This window comes from Vidua chalybeata, chromosome 6 (assembly GCF_026979565.1).
Source record: "Vidua chalybeata isolate OUT-0048 chromosome 6, bVidCha1 merged haplotype, whole genome shotgun sequence".
NCBI lineage: Eukaryota > Metazoa > Chordata > Aves > Passeriformes > Viduidae > Vidua > Vidua chalybeata.
This window is the reverse complement of record NC_071535.1, coordinates 20308897-20330155: the sequence shown is the minus strand read 5'-3', so window position 1 is coordinate 20330155 and position 21259 is coordinate 20308897. Positions and strand designations below refer to the sequence as shown.

General features: G+C 33.9%; 1 protein-coding gene across 9 annotated transcripts in view; it reads right to left on the bottom strand.

Annotated features, from left to right (window-relative positions):
• CEP128 (centrosomal protein 128) overlaps positions 1-21259 on the bottom strand; it is a 214644-nt gene that overhangs the window by 176656 nt on the left and 16729 nt on the right. For all 9 annotated transcript variants that reach the window (XR_008431387.1, XR_008431386.1, XR_008431388.1 and 6 more), the window contains exons 9-14: positions 20269-20385; positions 13306-13392; positions 11770-11844; positions 10450-10582; positions 8568-8728; positions 3613-3963 (exon numbers count right to left, since the gene is read on the bottom strand). Coding sequence is in view for 6 of the 9 variants with exons in the window: in XM_053945258.1 (XP_053801233.1) it covers positions 3613-3963; positions 8568-8728; positions 10450-10582; positions 11770-11844; positions 13306-13392; positions 20269-20385 (924 nt within the window). In the remaining 3 variants the exon portion in view is untranslated. The remainder of the gene's footprint in view (positions 1-3612; positions 3964-8567; positions 8729-10449; positions 10583-11769; positions 11845-13305; positions 13393-20268; positions 20386-21259) is intronic.

Here is a 21259-nt window from a genome sequence, read left to right as displayed (position 1 = left end):
GTACTCAGTGTTTCTTTAAATTTACACACTTTAGATCATGTGCAATCTCAAACTCAGACTTGTCCTTAAATTACATAGCCTTCTAAATAGGGATAGTTCTGGTTAATTTTTTGCTTCTTACTCTCTCTTTGTAGACTGAGAATGTTTCTTTATTGGTTCCTCCAGAAAACAAGCTGGAGAAAAATGAGGTAATAGAGTAATGCAGCAGCATATAGGGGTTTTAATAATGTTAATTAGCTGGTTCTATGTACCCCCATTTTCCCCTCACAGTGGTTCACTCCAGGCTGTCTACCATAGGAGCATTCCCATGTCAGTCTTGTAGCCACCCCCTGTTCATTCCTGAAACTTCCGTGCCAGTCACCCCATCCCTGCAATCCCATTTGTCCCGGAACCCTGTACCCACCCCTGTTATGTTCCCGTTGGTTGCCGTGGTTCACATCACTCCCCCGTTGCCTGTCCCCATTGGGTGGGGGGGCTTCCGCCCCTGTCTGCCCGCCCCCTATATAACCCCATGCTTCCTTTGTTTCGTCGCCATCTTGACCACGCGCGCACTAGGAGATAGGCACCGCTCCAGCCACCGCGGCGGCCACGTGGGAAATAAACATTCTCCAGCCATGTAGGACAAGGTGTGCCTTCACTCGCCCCTTTATCTCCTCTCAGCGCCAGCTACAGAACGCAGCTAGCACGCGCGGAGGCTCAACCCCAGAGCTCCGCACACACGCAGCAACCCCAGTCCAGCCAAGAGGCAGAGCCATTAGCTGGGCTCCCCAGCCACCCGAGACCGGGGAGAAGAACGCAACACCGCAACTACTGGATATATACAGCATACCTACAGTCCATTCCATATGCTGACTTATTTTGTTTATTTTCCAAAACATTATGTAGAAAGTATACCAACTTGAACTTATTTTTGAAATTATGCCCAGTAGATGAATTAATAGCAGTTAAAAGCTCAGTTCATTTATGCATCAAAGCCAAGAAATAACAACATCATCTCCCAAATAAAAATCAATCAAATGTAATAAAAATTACACTGTTTTGCTAGGATCTTCAGGGATTGGGTGTTTTTTCCAACATTGATATATTTAATGTTAAAATTAGCACAGAATCACAGAGTGTGTAAGCTTGAAAGGACTGCAGTGGGTCATCAGGTCCAACCTCCCTGCTCAAGCAGACTTTTCCTAGAACACAGGCACAGGATTGCAACCAGATGGTTCTTGAATATCTTCACTGAAGGAAACTATGCAACCCATCTGGGCAATCTGTTCCAATATATCATATTCCTTAAACTGACTTAATAAATTTTATACTAAATTTTACTGAGCATTTTCACCAATTCCACAAGCAGCACACACTTCTTATGGATGTAGCAAAATTACTTGAAGCAATCCAGAACAAAAAGGCAATTAGGGTTAAAAATGTACAGTTAAAAATAAAACAATTTGCAATTACATCAAGAATAAGCAACACAAAGCAAAATACTAATATAATAAATTGAGGACACTGACTGATGATGATCGTGGGTTTTTCCAGAAAAAAAAACCTACCAAACAAAAAGACCGTCCTAAACCTATCTTGTAATTCTACTGGAAGGATTTGGCTTAAAAAACCCAAAAACCAAACAAAAACAAAACTCAGTAAAATTTCAAACTACAACCCATAAGTTACTTGCTTTGTTTTCTACATTACATACTTTAAAGAACATGTTTCAAAAGATGTCAGAAACTCCGCTGTCAAACAACATTAAGGGCAACCACATGGGCAAAACTTCAACCAAATTATCCCAGTAACTCCAAAAGAATGAAACCTAAACAATCTTTCTATAGCGCATCTCTCGTCTGACAATATTTCAAAATTCTCAAAATTGCAAGCTATGATTGCAACCCAATTTTGAAAGTTTTCCATCAACCCTTTGAAGTCTTCTAACAGAAATCAAAGACAACCAACTGCCATTTCTTCCTTTATTGTTTTTGCAGATTTTTGTCTCAGATGTTAATTGTCTTTATTTCAAAGCTAGTTAAATTAAGTTCATCTAGTTACCTTAAGTTTATACTAAATGCTGCATCTGGATTGAATATATCCCCGTAAGTAAACTGTTTCCAACTTTATATCAAGAACATTAAACATCGTTTCTTTTTTCTCCTTCACAATGACACACAGTTTATTTGATCTTCCATATCTTAAAACAAAGAAACTTTCTTCAGCAGTGACAATTACCTCAAACTTGTTGGCAGGATGGTCACAACTTTAAAAGTAAGAACAAATACTGACAGAATTTCTTAAATGGAGCTTAAGCCAAAGTTTAACCACTGCATTTAGCATGTGAATATACTTGCCACATAAAAAGAGGTAAAATCCATATCAAGGAATCTTACATAACAAAAAAAATTTCAATGTGGACAGTGTTATCAAGTGCCTCTTGTGTTTACATGAACAGTGATTCCAGAACCTTTATGGGAGCTACTGCTTCTTATTCACAATTTGTCTCTATTTTTGCTTCTTATTTGTCCATTTTATAGACACCCACGATTTTGAAATGATTTAGGTTTTCTTCCTGTCCTTACAACCTCCATTTTTTTAGGCAAGAGTGACCAACTTCTTAAATGTTTGAAAATCTTACTTTCCCAGACAAGCGCTAGGGCTAACAAATACAAGATTACTATAGAACGAATTGTTGGAGCATGAATAGAGGAAATAATAATAAAAAGTAAGGAATATGATAGGCAATAGGAGAGAAATAGCAACACCAGGAATCATAGTTTAGTTTTGCTAGAGTTTATTAATTTCAACTCAGTAACAGCCCCATTGTGACTTCTCCTATGCTTTGACCATGCTTGTATCCATGTACCAATCTCAGAACAGATCACTGGATCAGAAACAACAGAGGATTAATAGACATCCTGTACTGCATCCCATTTAGCCCTTGGAAACTTCAAACTTTGAGCAAGACAAAGCAAAGGATGAAGCCATCTCAAGCTCATCACACGTTCAGTAATTTAAACTGGATGGATGCCATGAGAAAATACATGAAATGAGGGTATAGCACTGTAAAACAAAAGCCATACAATATGATCGACTGCACCAGCAGAGCATGTAAGTTAAGATAAAAGCTCACAGCATAGAGTTAAGCACTATATCAGCCACTATGGAAACAAGCAACTTTTGACCCAGCCACTGGAAAATACAGACCCACAGACTCATTGCCAACAAAATGGTGGTTTCTACCATTATTCCGATACACGATGATAAACATTAGCATTGATGAGAGTGCTTGTCTTTAAAACAGTGTCAGCAGCTGAACAAATAAAGGAATTCTCCTAAGTCAAAAACCAAAAAACCTATATTTTTTCCTGAGAAACTCTAGAGGAGGAAAAAGAAAGGAATAAGTGGCCTGCCATACTGAAGAAAGACAAACAAAAAAACCAAGAAATGTTACACAATCAATTTTCAAATTGATTTTTCAAAGAAAAAGTTCTGAAAATTATACAGCAGAGGTCCAGAACTTAAAGCAGAAAACAGTTTTAGTCTCAGTTTGCATAAATAAACTCCTTCTCTTCATTTTTAAAAGAAAGGGAAAGGGTACCAAAAAAAAAAAAAATCCATCAATCTTACCTGACTATTCTTGTCCATTAATTCACTGATAGTTTGATTTTGCTTTTCTACCTCACGATCCAGTTTCTTACACTTCAATTTCCATTGGCGGATGGTTTCCTGGGCTCTCACCTTCAAATCTTCTCTTTTTTTCTCAATCTCCAGCCTGAGTGCCTCTGAGTGCTTGAATTCAGTGAGATACCGTTCTGCTTCCTTGGTACTCTCTTCAACTTGTTGAGCTAACTCAGCAGACTGGAGTTCAGTTTGTCTACGTCCACTCTCACAAGCCTTGTAGCAATTCTGAATCTCCTTTAGCTGGTCCAGCATTTTTTCCTGCTGTTTCTCCCTATTTTCCAGGTCAGATGTTAACACCTGGAATCATGATAGCAAAATACAAATATTCTCTAAATATATGTAGTATGAAACTTTATCAAAGAACATACAGCAACATTAAATCACATTTTTATTAAATATGAACAGCATAAAAGATCTTCTTGACTATCAAGGAAAGTCCTGCTAGCCCAGAGAATCTCTCCCTCTGCAGTGGTAAAGAATTGCAACAGAAGACATAAAATACATACTACTCAATTCTTTCTGCATTTGCTCCTCTTCTGGTTGTTCTTGTTATTTTTCTGTATTGTAAGTTTGAGATCAATCATTGGCCATATATTACACACTACACAAATAAGAAATAAACCAAATAGTAAGATATAAGGAGATTAATGTAAACAGATGAGAGGAAAAGAAGAAGTAGAAAGGACAAAACAGCATTCACCACAACAACTGGAATTTATAGTTTATGAGCTAGTTGTTACCCAGTTTTATGCTGGTTGCCTTTATGAAAACGATGTGCTAAATAAAGTTATATTTGATAGCACTGAATACAAAGAGAATACAGCAGCTTGGTAAATGCTTCTAGAACAAAGTGCAAAGATGTTTGAAAATGTAGGAGGGGTATATAATCCTTTCAAAAATGAATTAAATTGAAAACACACCTTTTAAAAATAAAAGATGCTGCATTTCTCAAATCATTTCTCTGAACAGTCTCATGAACTCTGGAGTAATAGTGTCCATACACCTTCTGGAAGGACATGCTCAGAAATCAGTTTTTGAAGGTACACTAACAGAATTGTATTTTACTGAGATCATCATGCAGAAATTCACATTAGTATTCTGCATTTTGGGCCTATTTAGACTGCTTTCATACTATTCAGCCTTTTCATTAATGAAAGATAAATTTGATAGATCTGATCTATAGCCAGTCAAACATATTACCAAGCCTCAGAGAACTGAAATACTTTAAAGAGGATTAGATTTCAGAATGACTGAAAAAACCTGCGGATGTAGCCTGAAATAAACAGACCGCAATTCAGAAAGGACAAGGGGAAAAAGTATTTTATCTATGAAAGAACAGGCAACTTTACAGATGGATATAGAACGACTATTTAGACAAAGGTACTTCCACAAGGTTGGGGGAAGGAGGGAGACTTGGGTTTGTTGGTAAGGGTTCTCTCCTTATCAGATTGCTAGTTTGGGGGTTTTTTGTTCCTTCCAAACCAGGCCAACACCTCCTGGGAGGCAGTAAATTACCAGTCTCTTCAGGATAGTATTTGCTGAGCTAAAAAGATATCCAAAACAAGCTAATAAGCTACAACTAGCAAAATTTTAATCAAAACAAGCTTAATTTCCAATGAAAAGATATTACAATACTTATTTAAAGAAAAAGATTTAAATTGAGTAGAGCAGAAGTTAAAAATAGCCTCAAAAAATACAATCAGATATTACATTTACCGTTCCAACGATTTTCTAAAATGGATTAACATTTTTTCAGTCATGTGGTTACATATGCTATTACCACTTCCTATTTCATGTCTTTCTGGAGACACCATAGAGGACATCAGACTAAACTGATGTAGTACTCAATGCTGCACCATTAAAAAATAGTTATTTATATATAATTTCCCCAGAGTACACACTTCATTAACAAAACTACCGCTCTCAAAAGCTTTTTAATGAAATATGAGTCTAATCTTAATTACAGAAAATAATGTTCAATTAACTGTAAACATGCCTCTTATTGTGTAGAAGTAAATCAACCTCCAATTTATTGATTTATAGTATAATAAAAAAGAGGAACATTTGTTTTAGATATTTACCTTGAAGTGCAACTAATTTATGAACACGAACTATTTCCATGAGGAGGAAAACTGGATTTTGACATACATGTACCATTACAAAGTGACTTTTAATGTCTTGTTTTTACAATATGTGTAAATAAGATAAAACTTAGCAAACAGTTTGCACATTACTTAAAAGAGTTAAGCCAGCACAGACCCAACAGTTGAAATCAGGTGGAAAACAGCATCATAACAAGTCAACATGTCATGAAGCCAACCCTGTAATGCAAGAGGACAGAGAAAGTACCTCCACACTCTGTTTCTATATCAAAACAGGAGTCCCAAATGTACTGATCTGTACTTTTGAATTCCTAGTTATGTATGATAAATGTGTATTTCTGTGTTAACATGGGTGCAGTTCAAAATTCTTTCTGATCTATAAAGGCTTGCGCTACTGGCATTTAATTGGCTAATAGCTTCATTTGTAGAAGAAAAAGTAAATTTTAGTGAGAATATGAATCAATATTTATAAGATTGAAATACTTATATTACTGAAGGATTCTAATATTAATAACAAAACAATAATTTTCCCTCAGAAAACCTGGAATATTTTAACAAACTGACTGCTGTACTGGACAATACTATAAGAATACTAACATCAAATTCAAATGAAGAGTAATTAGTAAAGCAAACAAGTTCCTATGCACAAGAGTCTAAAAACATTTTTGGAGAAAGTAGGTTATTGCATCTTTATAATTTGTGGACTTAGTTTATTTCTTAGTCATAATACTTAAATCTTAGTAGTTAGCCATAACAGCCCCATATCTATCTGGCTTCATGCAGAAAAATATATTTAAGATAGTTGTATACATTTGGAAGATCTCAACTGCACCCTTATGGAAACTAGAGAAGCTAAAATAAATATTAAATTTAAAAATTAATTTAAGATTGATAGGGTTTCACTTCTAAGTATGAGCTTAAGAATATGTTTTAACCTTTTTCATCCCCTCCATTTTACATCATATTGTGATTTTATGGCAACTGTTGGAGGCTAAATGTACAACACACACAACTCAAATTGTTGCAAACAATGACATTTCAATAAATCAAAATAAATTTCTAGTATCACATGTACATCAGAGGCAAGTTAGATTCTCCCCAATAAACAAAGATAAATCACACCCAAGTCAAACATGACTGGTCACTTCCAACTGGGAATCAGACTATCTGATAGGAGCAGCTGTTAGAACAGGCTTGACAGAATGCTTTGTTAGTACACAAGTTTAGAAATTCACATCCTTGCATTCCTTGATGTCTCGCTAAAAGAAAAACACACTAGCTATTTTCCTGTTACTGCCCCTGCAGGAGAAAGGCAGTGGGAAGCAGATAAGAAGTACAAAGTATTTTCTGTTGAGAAAATGAGGGAAGTCAAAGATTTCTAACTCAGAGAAATGACAATGACCCTAACTGAGCACTATTCCATGAGTATTTTCAGGGCAGGAAATTAGTATTTTAAATCATTCTGACCCTTAAGAAAGCATGTTCTACAAGCAGAAGTTGAAAATAATTGGTTTTATGTGGGTTCTTACCCAAATAATTCCTGTTACCAAAATAATTAGTTTCTCAGGCACAAAAAAAAACAAAAACCCAGAATGTTTTCAGTTAGTCATGGGTTTTATTGACCAGCTAGAATACAAATGCTAATGGACACCAGGAAATGAGTTTTGCTCATCATACCCTCTGCAGAAACACTTTAGGTCTTTTTCAACCTATTCAATGACTGAATTTCATAAAGCATGTAGCAACTTATTTTGAGAAGGCCATTTTTTTTTCCAAATGTAATTTGATGTATTAGTTTGATTTAAATCAGCAGAGAAGCTGACAAGGTAAAGGAGCAACCGAAGTAAAATGAAGAGTATAGCTCTGTAAATCTATGAAGACAAAAAAATAAGTTCCTACATTTGAATTTCCAAAGTGATGCAACATCATTTCATAGATAAGTACCTTCATTAGGAAAATAAATACAAAATCTCTTGCTTACAGAATGCCAAAATACAAGCAGAACAAAAAGTGAAGTCCTTGACTACTGAAATAATACACATGGTTTTGAAAACTCTTCTCCTGACAGTCACAGAAGACAGAAGAAAATTGTTATTGTTCAGGCATTCTACTACCAATGACAAATCTGGACACGAACAGGAAATACAGAAATTTCCCAACTTAAATCAGAATGCTACTGCCTACTTGGATCTCATTTTATGGTCAAAGTCGTCTAACTAAAATTCCACTACAAAAGGCTGCCCTTATCCTTCTCATAGAGAATCACATTAAACATTATGATACACTTACCATAAAGACTACTATTACTTATGATTATATTACTATATTGCATTTAATTACTAAAAAAAAGGAAAATTGTGACCTACTTTTGTTACTCTACTACACTCTCTCAGAGAACAAGGTATCTCAACTTTTAAAGCTGAACTTCAGTTCTGAGGAATGATGGAATGGGGAATAAGAAAGTACTACCTTATAAAAGTAGTTCCAAAAACCATTATTAACAGTAAGTGCTGATAAAAGCAGATCAACTTTTCTTTGCACATGGGAAAGAGAAGTAATCCAAACCATGAAATCATGGGCAACAGCAAACACCTTTTTTGGTACTACATGGGAGAGAAAAAAGTTGGCAAACTGAAATCACTTTTCAAAGTGATTCACACAATAAATAATGAGCATGACAGTCACTCTTAAGTTTTAAAGGTTAATCCCTAATCTGATATATCACCTAATGTTAAACAGATGAAAAATTATTCAAAAAACAAAAAGCCACCAAGCAAAAAGCAACAAAACCCAACTTACCTGTATGTGCATTACCAACTGTGCTTTCTCCTTGTCCTTACGCTCTATACATCTCTTCAGTTCTTCTACCTCTGACATTACAGCACTGTGACTCAGCTTTGCTTTAAGTTCCAAAATATGTTTCTCTAGATCTTGCTTCTCTCTCTCATATCGTTCAACTACTGTAAAACAGTAAGAACAGAGAAAAACATTCAGTAGAAATACCAACTCATGATAAATTAATTGTATCTAATTTAATTTTTGGCAATTTGCTTCTCCGCTCGAGACTATTCTACAACTACTGATTTTCACCAAAATATCTGTGAAAAATGGTATACCTGTATCATAAGCTAATAACATTTTCCAGAATAAAACAGTACTTTTCCATCATTTTATAGGGGTTTCCACTCTCCCCCACCCTGCACACAGTTGCTCCCCTCAAAAAAAAAAAAAAAAAAAAAAACAAAACAAAAAAAAAAAACAACCAAACAACCAAAATAAAACAGGATGGAAGAATCCATGAGGAAGTTCTGGTGTAAATGAAATTTGGCCATCAGCTTCAAGGCCAAGGCTTTATCTCACCAGAGTAATACTTCCCAATTTATAAGTCACATTATCTGCAAATTTTATGTCTGAATCCTGAAACTACAACCAAGGGTTTTGATAAGAGTAAGCTATAAATTCTCTCAATCAGAAATTTAGAGGTCTTTACTCATAAATAACTTCTAGAGGCAAAAGAAAAAAATCTCTACTTGTCTTCTTCCCATATATCTTGAAGAAACAGAAATAACACAGCAAGGTGAAACACGACAGAAAAAATTATATAAATGTATGCACATATTTTAACAGTTACAGTACATTTTTGTTTTCTTCATATTTTTACAACTATTTTGATTTATAAGATCAATAGGAAAGTTAAAATATGCTTTTATTAATATGAAGGGCATATTGTTTCAAATAAACTAACTTTTAAGCAGATACATTAACATGATTGGAGAAAAACTATTGAAATTATCATTTTGCATTACACTTCTGAAGCTAAGCCCATTTCCAGTGCTCTGTATGAGGTTTGTAAAACACGGAGTCAGAGTCCTATTTTAAAAACTAAGATAATTCAGAAGCTGAAGTACAAAAATACGAAAATATGTCATTAGCCAAACCAATTAAACATTCCTATAGACACTGGACGCTAGAATAGAGTCACTATTTCTTTATTACCTTGAGTAATACATTGCTATGGTAATGAGGAGAAAGACTTTCTCTAATGCCTATTTGATTATATTTGAAAATGTTCAAATACAGATAGATAATTAGCAATTAATTGAAGACCTTGCTAAAGTGGTAATTTAATATGCAATTATATCTTGAAATTGTTTAAAGTATTTCTCTTCTAAATAAAACTATTCCAACTCTAAAACTCTAACATAGTGCAAAGAGAAGCCCTGACTGCATCAGACAGAAAAATTTTCTTAACCACTCAGGAACATGTTGCTTAGAAATTCTACAAGAAAGTCATCAGCCTTATTAACTATCTAATCAATGACTCTTGTTATGATTTTCAAGATGGCAGAATTCAAATTGCAAATGGACTGAAATGAAAGTTTTCCGGAAAATTATTACTCAAAAATAATACATGTTTTTCTTATGTAAAAACACTATTCAGTTTGCTAAAATTGTCTCATTTGTTTTAACCACGCAAATCAAAATATTTTATCATAAATTAACTGTCATTGCTATTTGTCTGTAAATATTCAGGTGTCAATACGTATTAACTTAAATCTGAGGAATTAATTGGTTGGTCTTGTCAAAACAATAGAAGAATCAGACTGCAGCTCTAAGATAAAATTAGTGCCCATGCCTACTAACTAGCTTGCAGGTCTCCAGTACAAAATATTAGTTGTACCTGCTCTAATTCTCCTGTCATCATCTTGTACATCCTGATAGCTCTGGCGACGCACAGCAGCATATGAAATTTGATGTTGCAATTCTACACGGTCTTCTTCTGCTCTCAAAAGCTGGGAACGAAGATCCTCAATCTAAAATATATGCACAAGCATCAAAAGTTTAATGAAAAACAGAACTAAAACCATAAATACCATACTTCTATTAAACGTTTAAAAAAATACTACACAAAAAATATTTATAAATACATCTTGAGAGTACTGCATATGGTAAACAAAAAGGCAAACTACTTCCTAATTACAGGCCACAAAGTGATTATTCAAAATTAAAGGAAGCCTTTTAATTTATGTTGACCACAGATGAGCAATAATTTCTCTAGATGAAACAAAATGCTACCACATTACATGTTGCAATTGTCTTTTCACATAGCTAGTGAAAACGTCTATACAAATTTAATAAACAGTATGTTTTATTTAAATTGTGCTCCTTAAAAATACAATGTATTTACTCATAAGAAACACAGGAGCTCTTCACATTTTTCCTTTCTATCATATATAGTATAGCACTTAGAAATATGACAACATGTAGGAAAATCCAACATGTTAAAGCTGAATTGAAGAAAAATACCTCAAATTCATATTACCCTATATTCCATTCGCAATGATTTAAACTCAAAACAGTAACATAGCTAACTCAAACTTCTGCTAGATACACAAGTCAAATAACTAATGCTAAAAGATGAGAATGCCAATTGCCCCCTCCCTAGTTACTTCAGTCTTTTTATCTAGCCCCTCTAAAAGAAAGATATTTAGGAGAAACTACTTTTTCTAAAGCTATAATCCAAATTCCTACAAATATTAAATTTTATCATATATGCATCAATTGCTATTGTTTAAAGCACACTTTAAATACTTCTTCAGGTATTTATTTACTTTTATTGCATGTTACAATGTAGCAAATACTTCTAGGTCGTTTATTTATCTGATTTCACCAATTATAGCACATGCTTTGCAGAACAATTATTACTAATATAGGAGTAGTTCTAAAGCATATTATGAAAGGAAATTTCACATAATGTGTTTATGTACTGAAAACATAGCATTACTATCACTACTATAATTAATACATATGAACATAGACACATAAAAGTTTGGAAAGCAGAAAAAGTATAACGAGCTCAATCTACATATTATACACACTTAAACCTGTCTTCCTATACCTCATTTCTTCCTTCATAAAACAATGTTATCAGAGGATGAGATAAGAATATTAAACAAAAAGAATCAGACACAACCTAATATGAAAACCTTAGCATTTTTACCTGATGCAAAAGAGCTTCTCTACTGCCTTCAGATTCACTCAACTTTTTCCGGGACTGCTCCAATTCCTGCTCAAGCTTTCATTTCAGAGGATGATGAAGAAAGAAAAGCAATGTAGGCATCATAATATAAAAGTGTGTTTTAGCAATTAATTTTGACGCAAATTCATCCGTATAATTATCTATCTGAAATGCTATAGTATACACAGCATTTTTATTTGTCCAAAATTTTAAGCAAACCTTCATATGTACTAAGACCCTGCAATATTTATTTAAATTACATAAAGAGAATTTTATTTACAGTCTATAATTTTTGTACAATAGTCTATATCACGTAAAGGTACAAAATAATTTATATTATCCAAAACAAAATCACAAAAGCAAATTTTTACTGGGTTAAAAGTAAAAAAAATGGAAGGTAAGCTTTAACAGTTTCAAAAACATTGTCCCTGGATTTAAACATACTTTCAAACTCAAAATTACTAATGACTTAATATTTTAAGTCACCTTTGGTAAATAGTTTATTCCTAGAAGTGTTAAAGATGACATGCATTGGTAGAACTAATTGGTAAAATCTGTGGGGTTTCTCTGTTGTGCAAGATGATGTATTTGAATTATTCTGGAAACAATATGACTAAAAAATTGAAGTGCCCTGAATTTCATAAAACTGAAAGTTTTCCTAAAAACATAATATTCAAAATGTGTAATCAGAAATAGCCATCAAACCAATGATCATTAAAAAAAAAAAAGAAATGAAAGCAAAAGCTTCAAAATATTTTTTGACTTCTTCCACAAATAGTTCAAAGATCCACTGGGAAATAGAGGTTTTGACAGAAGAAATTGTTATTGTTGAGATAGCAATCTCAAGGAGGATGTTGAAAGCCTGGCAAATGGGCAAAGTAAACAGGACCAACATTAAGGGAATGAAGAGAACAACATAACATAAAACACTACACTACATAAAGGCTTAGCATAAAGGGGTACACCTTTGAAAGATGCTAAACTTGATGCAAGTGGAAAGAAAACTAGGGGAAGTGTAATACAGCCATAACATCTTGCTAGAATAAAAAATACAAGAAATTTTGTTTTCTATGGAAAGAAATAGTGAAATGTGGCAACAGTTCAGTAAGAGTAATTAACAATAACTATGGTGCAAAATAACCAGCATAAGTTAATTGCAGGGATGAAGAAAAGCTGCTTTGATATGCTGCAAATAAGCAACAGCAAACTACATACAAATTCAGAGACAAAATAGAGAACGATATCAAGGATAATGCCCACCAAGTTATAAATCTGTCTGCCTGGCAAGATGGAAGAGTCATTAGAAGTAACATAATATAACTGAAGAGCTTTGAATGAGAGACACAAGCTGAGCATAGCTATATCCACAGTGCCTCTGATGTAGAAAAAAAATCCCACTCCTTGAATTCTTAAAGAAAGTTTTATTCCACTGGTTTCTCAGAAAAGAAGCATATACAGTAACAGATGACACTACATACTCATTTAAAACCAAACAAAAAGGAAAAAATTAAGTCTTACCTGGTGCTTTTCCCTTTCATATTGCACAAGTTTGTTTCTCATGAGTTCTTCTGTTTCATCTGCTTTAACATCTTGCTTCCTTAAAACCTTTAGAGAAAAATATATTGTAAACTTCATCACAAAATTTACAGAAGCCATCATTCCAAGGTTGTTAAAATTAAAGAATCTGCTGATACATTTAAGAAAGAAGATCTAGACAAATGCTTTCTGTCTGCATCTAATATTTCCATGTAGAGCCCATGTATATTGTTATGAAAAGACAAATATAAGTTCATTCATACATAAACACACCCATGCAGAGAACAGGGACAAACACAAAGTCTAAAGCAGCACTAACATCCTTCCGATGTATAGAGCTCCAGACTCTCAAGTTGACCTCAAACTCCTTTAGATTGAGGTCTAAAAGGCTCAAGAGATCCCCTACAGATTAGCTGTGCACATATCAGAAAAAAAGAACATATTCTCTAATATAAAGTGTGCATGTTATGAAATTCAATGCACTGTAGTCAAGAAAACACTACCATAAGGTTGTGTTAGAAGTCAAAAGAAAAAAAAAAAGGAAAAGGTTATTTCTTCTGAATCTGGACAGACACTTAAAGCTGCAGAACTACTACTGAATCAACTGAAATCAACTGATCAAAAATTACCAACATTGATGTGCCCTTCCTTGACAATAACAAAAAATAAAACAAATCCATTGGGACTTTTCCCATTCCCTCTCAGACTGAGGTATCAAAAATCATATGTGTACACTTTCTAAACCATCTTACAAAAATAAAAGTGCATTACATATCAATTTCAAAGTCTTGTCCCTCTGCAAACCAAGATTACTTGCAAAACACAGCCAATCATGGGCAAAGGAAGTATTAGACATTACAGATATTAGTGACATGTAATATTTGCAACATAAACAACCCAAGTTTAGATATCTCAAGCCATAGTAAAATCATTGGGTCATTTAAAGCATCACTTAGAAACATCAGCTGAAAGAGATCAGTAGCCATATACTGATGATAACTTGCCATAAGTTTCTGGAACTGTTTATAAATCGCCATTTTTATCTGCGCAACATTACCAAGCATTTTTCACACTAGTCACAAATCAATTAATTAGGTACCTGAGCACAAATCTTTTATTTTCATCTCATATCTTGAAGCATAAGTACATCTATTCCTTCCATAATTACTTGCTAAAACGACAGAACAACAACAAAAACACATAGCCTTTCCAGAAAGAAATTTCTTTTTCCCAGTGTGTCATTCCCAAGCAGCATTTTCATTTTACATTTATAGGAAAATCTCCTCCTATCTTCCTTGACCTATAAATTGTGCCATTTCATTCAGTTTTTGAACATTTTCTCTTCACTGTACACTGAAGAGCAATTTCAGTGTATGAAAACAGAATACAAGATATTAACTCCAGTGAAGCCAGGCATTCAGCTTTAGAAGTTTTGGCTTTAAAAGTAGCTTTCTGGAGAAAATAAATGGCTTCATATACTTACCTCCCTCTTACAACCTCACCTCAGAAAACATAAGGGTCTCAGTATAGTTTGGATTACTCCTCTGCCTGAACAGCTTACATTAAAATCTGAGACCATGGAAGACATTCATCATAACTATGCCATTGAAAATATTACGCCACATAAAGAGTTATAATTTATATATATATATAATTTATATATACATATACACATATATATACATATACATATATATACACACACATATATATATAATTATTGATACCTAATCAGATAATAGAAGACTGTAACATATTTAAGGTACTTTCCTAAGTATTCAGTATTCAAATCTATCATTCCAGTCAACTATAAAACTCAACATTGCACACATTTTACTCAAAAAGGCTCTTGGGAGAAGTCCCAAAAAGCAACATGAACAAAATCTAAGATCATCTCTTTAGCTTATGCTGTTTTTGCATTACCCAAGTTCACTGGGTTTTTGTTTTGGTTTGTGCTTTTTTCTTTGTTTATTTTTAATGACCAGAAGTCAGTTCAGAACAGTCTACTTGGAATATATGATGTCTATTAACTGCAATTGACCATCAGTTTTACTAGCAAAACTAGAAGCTTTGTTATAGACAGTCAACTTTAGAACAGCTTTATTTTTGGCACTAAATTAATAATTAACACAGTACCAAACGTGCATGTTTTCATGTACAGATTTGGCTAGAGAGGTCAGAATCATAAAGAAAATATTACAGCTGGGCTGGATTCAGGAATACTAATAAAATTTTCAAAGATTATTCCTGCTGAAAGCAAAAAAATATCTCTGCATCAGTAGCACATCCTAATTCCCAGAAGAAATCGTGGAAATAAATATGCCATTTCAACTTCATTGACTGATATTCAGGCTATTAAATAGGAATAATTTCAAACAGAAATGCATCCTTTACTGTAACTGATGCTATAAATATAACCTTCCGTTCTATTTTCTGCATATTGCAAAAATAGCCCATAGCCATTTCATTTTAAGGAAAACAAAAGCTCATATATATAGAGAGATATCGATAGATACCCCGGAGTTAAAATACTGCAAAAAAGAAGTAATGTTACAGTAAATGAAACATACTATATGTGCACTGCTTGGACTGTGAAACATGCCTTGTACCAGTAGGTGCCAGTTAAGCAGTTAATCAAAATGTCATAAGGAAATGAAAACATCTGGTCATCCACAGCCAGACAAACGTCGACTGTTACTGACAATTCAGAAATGGTACAGGTAAAAGTTAATTCTGTGTTTTGCCTCCTTTCTGTACTCCTTTTTAAATAATTATCTCTTGTTGTTTTGGGCCACGCTCATTTTTTCTCCACTAAAGATCACTATATAAACTTTCTCTTGGGAGGGGTAAAAGAAAAAAAAAAAAAAAAACCAAACAAAACATGTAAAGATCCAACTGATTCTTTGATTTTATTTGTTGTCTCCAAAGAAGGGGTTGAGGAATTCAAATGTCAAAAATGGGAACTAGGAAAAGGATGCTAAGGACAACAGTTCAGACACACACTCCTCCCAAACAGCAGACAGACACTGCCCAGAGAAACTGAAGCACCAAGGAATGGGAACAGGCCTACATACAACAGGATTCTCCTACCAAGATCCTCCTCTGAAAGCATTGGTGTCCATGTTGGTCTGAAAGAGACTGACAAGGTTCATAAGGCCTTGGAACAGGCAGGTATATAGGAGGCCACAAGGAGACAGAGAACTTACATGTACAGAGGTCTCCACAGCATGGCTTTGGGAAGGACCAGCTACATGTTCCACTGCCTGCTAGGTGGTCAGGCTAGATGAACTCTTGATTTGACCAAGGAGAGCAATTCTTACAGGTTTTATAAAAGTTCACTAGCATAAGACAGCATTAGAATACAAATGTAACGGGTATACCCCAACAGAGCATATCTCATCTACATACACAGAGGATCTATTGAACCCCAAAACTTCAAAATCGTAACTTACTGCTTCAGAGATCAATTTTTCTTATACATGAGGAAAACTATGGGGATGATTGTGAAACAACTCAAATTCTCAAATCTTTCTAACATATGATAACCTTTCAAGAGCAAATCATAACTTGTACAGCAACTTAAGTCTACTAACTTTTCTTAGGGTTTGCGTTTTGGTCTCAGTTTGGTTTTGCTGTGTTTTTAAATTTTGTTGTGTTTTTAAATAAAACCAGACTTTTTGAAAGCTGTGTACAGACCACAAACTGAAACTTGCTCTTTCAAAGTGAGACTCATCAGTGAGTTTTTCATACTATCACAAACATACAAGAACAGCCTCAAGCTATAATTTAAAGTAAGGCAAAAATGTACCGCATCCTAATCTGAATGAAAATACTTTCCCTAACTTGCTACATTAGTGATTAGCATGGCTCCAAGCATGCTACCTAAACATACCAGCCAAGCAGTTAAAAAGATACTACCCAGCTATTTCAGTAACAGCTATGCATGAGACTTGCTCATGTTCCAAGCAATAGTCAGATTCAAACTGCAATCAAAACAGAAACCATTGGCCAGAGATGGCATAGCACAGAGCCAAAGAGCAAGTATCAACAATGCACTAAAATATCCAGGTGGCTCAGAGCACAGATCAAGTTTATGTTTGTCTAAAAAGATCAGTGATAAAGATATGCAAAAAACAATGTTCAATAACACTTTTGACCATCAGTTTACCCCACTCTCTGTCCACTGCTTCTTGCAGTTCACATGGTATTTGTAGTGGGAGGCAAACAGAGTCTAAGTATACAGTTGCACAGGAGAAAGTTAAAAAATGCTTCCTGGCCTACCCAAGTTGCTAGCTTAAGACATAACTGCAGTCACTGCCTTACCACAGTCAGTGGATTCAAAAGGTTCAATGAAGATGATTCTATTTACCTAAAGCATGCCAAGCATGAACACATGGACACATTCCACCACAATCCAGGAAGCCAAGCACAGAATTTTGTAAAGCCATCCAGGACACCCAACGCACAGAAAAGAATGCAAAGAAAACATTTTTAAGAATGATACTTGATCTTGTTTTAGAAAATAGATGTAAAAATGCAAACAAAAAGTAAGAGGTGATGGTGTCTTTACACTCAAAGAAAAAGAAGCACTAGGAATCTCAAAATAGTTCTCATTTACACAACAAATACAGTTGTTAACGCAATTCATGTATACATGTCAATACCCCAGGCAAGAAAAGAATATTTTTTCTTCTTTCTAATCAGAAACATGCTTATATCAGGAATATAGAAAAAAATAAGATATATGATTTGTATTAATTTGTTTGCTAATTGCTATTTTCTAATTTGCAGTAGTTGCTGCTTAAATGTACCAATACACACTAAGGTAAAAGATATATAAAATATACAGAAAATAGTTTTTCTACAACTACACACAGCACAGACAGGCTAAAGATTCAAAACAAAAATGCAAATTTAAAACTTAAAGATACAAAATTTTATATGTTAAGCTTTCTTAATGGTGAGTATACACATAGATATCTTCCTGGTTCATAATCAGTCTATGATTATAGTACTATGTAATACTACAATACAAATAAGAAGTTTGCACATTATACAAAAAACTGAGAGATAGAAAAGAGAAGAGAAAGGCCAAAATAAATGTATCATCATGTTGTTTTAGATCCTGAAAATATATAATTTAATAATTGCAATTTAAGAAGGTGATTCTCTTAAGATGGTAAAACACTGACAAGTAGTGGTCAGTTACAGGCACTGCACTTCACTGAAAAAAAATAGCATTTAAGCCTCACAAACTTCACACAGTTTCTTATTTAGAGCAACTACTGATGACATGCAAAAGTAAAATTTGATTTTGTTTGAAATGTGTAACAGGCAAACTAATGAAAAAATTATATAATTAAACAGCCACAAATGCTTTAAATAGTATTTCTCTGTAAATCATTCAGGATTTCAAAACTCAGTCCAAACACTACCATCCTTTCCAGTAAAGTTACTTTGGAAGCATCTTGGAGAAATAAATGAAAACAGAAGTAGACTTCAATAGAACATTATGTCTGTGCAGTGATTACCACAAGACTGAGGCCACTGTCAGAGTTTGGAGTCCATCTAACTCACAATTCGAATTACAAAGGACAAGAAACAGAATGACAAAATAACAAGCTCAAAATTATACAGAAACATGTTTCATCCAGATAACAATTGTAGCAAAATACTTATTTACTTTATTCTCACTAGGCTACGCAGAAGTACACAAGGCAGTTCAAGTACATTCTTTCTAAAATACAGCAACTTAAACTGTATTTTAAAAAGGGGCTCCTCAGGAAAAATAACTTACAAAAATAAAGTAGAATTTACAGAAGAAACTATTAAACCATCTTAATTCACAGCTGGACATCTTAGGGAATAGAAGGTCTAGGATGTATTAGTATTTCATATTCTTTTTGCATGAAATTCAAAATATGAGCTAACAAGAATAAAGGCACCCAGCCTGGAGGCTCATGATCACATAGACTATGATCATACATATGATCTATGAAAGATCATATGAAAATTCATTGAACTACATTTGAACTCATTCACTTGAACAAGTTTTCTTTCTAAGGAAACTATGGCAGTGTCAATGTATCTCTAGAGAATACAAGATATCATCCCTTTAAAAGGATAAAATATTAAATGCATAGCATCATGAGCAAGGTTCCTCGGTAACATTGCACAGTATACAGCCTTCCAAAAAGCTATGTTGCAAACATCAAGAGTGAAAACCAAGGAATTGCATATTTCTTCTCAATTGTAGCATCCTATTGCACAGATAGAGATAACATTGCAGATCGTATCTTAAGTGGAGTGATATAAAAAGTCACACTATGTTAAGACACAGATATTTCGAAACAGAAGTAAAATCAAAAAGAAATAAGTATTTTTCTTCTAAAACAAGAAGAAAAAAGCTAATAGCTGTCTCAAATTTTAACTTATATTCTAAACATTTCTATTTGTCTCCTAAACAGTATTTTATATTTAATCAGTATTTTATATTTATATTTAATTTTATTGTTGAATAAAACTGAAAAGCAATGAAAAGTTGTCTGGCCACTACAGTGATTTAGATTGCTTGTTGAAATAAATTAAAGTATTCATTTGCATGAGCAAGCAAAGTTTACCTTTTAGAAAATAAAGCTTTTTAATTGAAAAAACCCAGCTAACAACTTGCTTTTGTTTGCTTGGGTTTTCAGGAAGGGCATAGGGGTAGGTTCTTAAAAGATTTGTGGCAGTTACCAAAAAGGTCTAAATATGGTCAGGACAGTATAATGAAGGACTGAGACTGTGCTTGGTATAATCTGGTCATCAAAACAATGTGAGCTGTACTGAGAGTTAAAACATGTGCCCAAGATATGAGCACTTTTCCCAATTTGACAGGTACAGGCTCACAAATGCAACACATTCCTAACCATATCCTAAATACAAAGGAAGCTTTTGTTTGCATACCTCCTGTAACTGAAGAGAAACATGTCCCAGCTGGTCCTGGCGCCTTTCTACAAGCTGTCTTTCAGCACGCATTTCTTCTTCTATCTCCTGAAGTCTTCTCTCTACCCTATCTGATACCTTCAAAGGAAAAAAAAAGCCATGCTGTAGGAAATTAGTGTGCCTTTTAACTGATGTGAAAACATTAATGGCAAAAATGCAAACATATTATGGCACAAAATGAAAAGAGATCATAATTTGTATTTTATTAAAGCAGATGTAGAATGGTAGAGAAAATAACTAGTTATAGCAGTCAATATTCCAGAAGTACTCAAGCAGGGAATCAAACTGTTATCTTGCTGGCAGTATTCTCCTTTATGTGTATGCATATTTTTCTCTACAGTAGTGGTTCTACTCAAGGGTTAAATATCTCATTATCAAGGTTAGAGCAGAGTAATGTGAAGTTGCAATACAAAAGTTTTAGCTTCTCTGTCACAAGTCTGATTAACCCCTGGAAGGACATTTCTTTCTCATCTCCAGCCTGCAAAACAGCCCATTGTTTGCCTCTTTCATGATCCAAAATCTGAGAGTAAGAAGTAGTAAACAAGAACTAAATACATGAGAATGACTGTAACAACACAAAATAATTATATCACATTAAGCTTTTTTCCCAGTATTTTGTGAATCCGTGTAGAAACTAATACAAACAACAACAGGTGTTTATGAAAGCAACTTGGATTATGAATATAAAAGCTCAGACTAGAATACCAGAATTACTTCAACTTTTGCAATTCAAGTTGCTAGCAGACAGCACCCTCTTGAGGCACCAAATTAAATTTATTTTGTTAAAGATTAGTAAGAAAAATATTTATGTATCATTTCCTCCCTACCTTAAAACTAATTATTTTAAATCACTAGAAAGCAATATATCCATTATCAAATTATAATTAGATAAAAAGAGAAAGATGGAGAGAAAAAGAGATTAATAAAACTATTCGTTTTTGATGTATGTGGA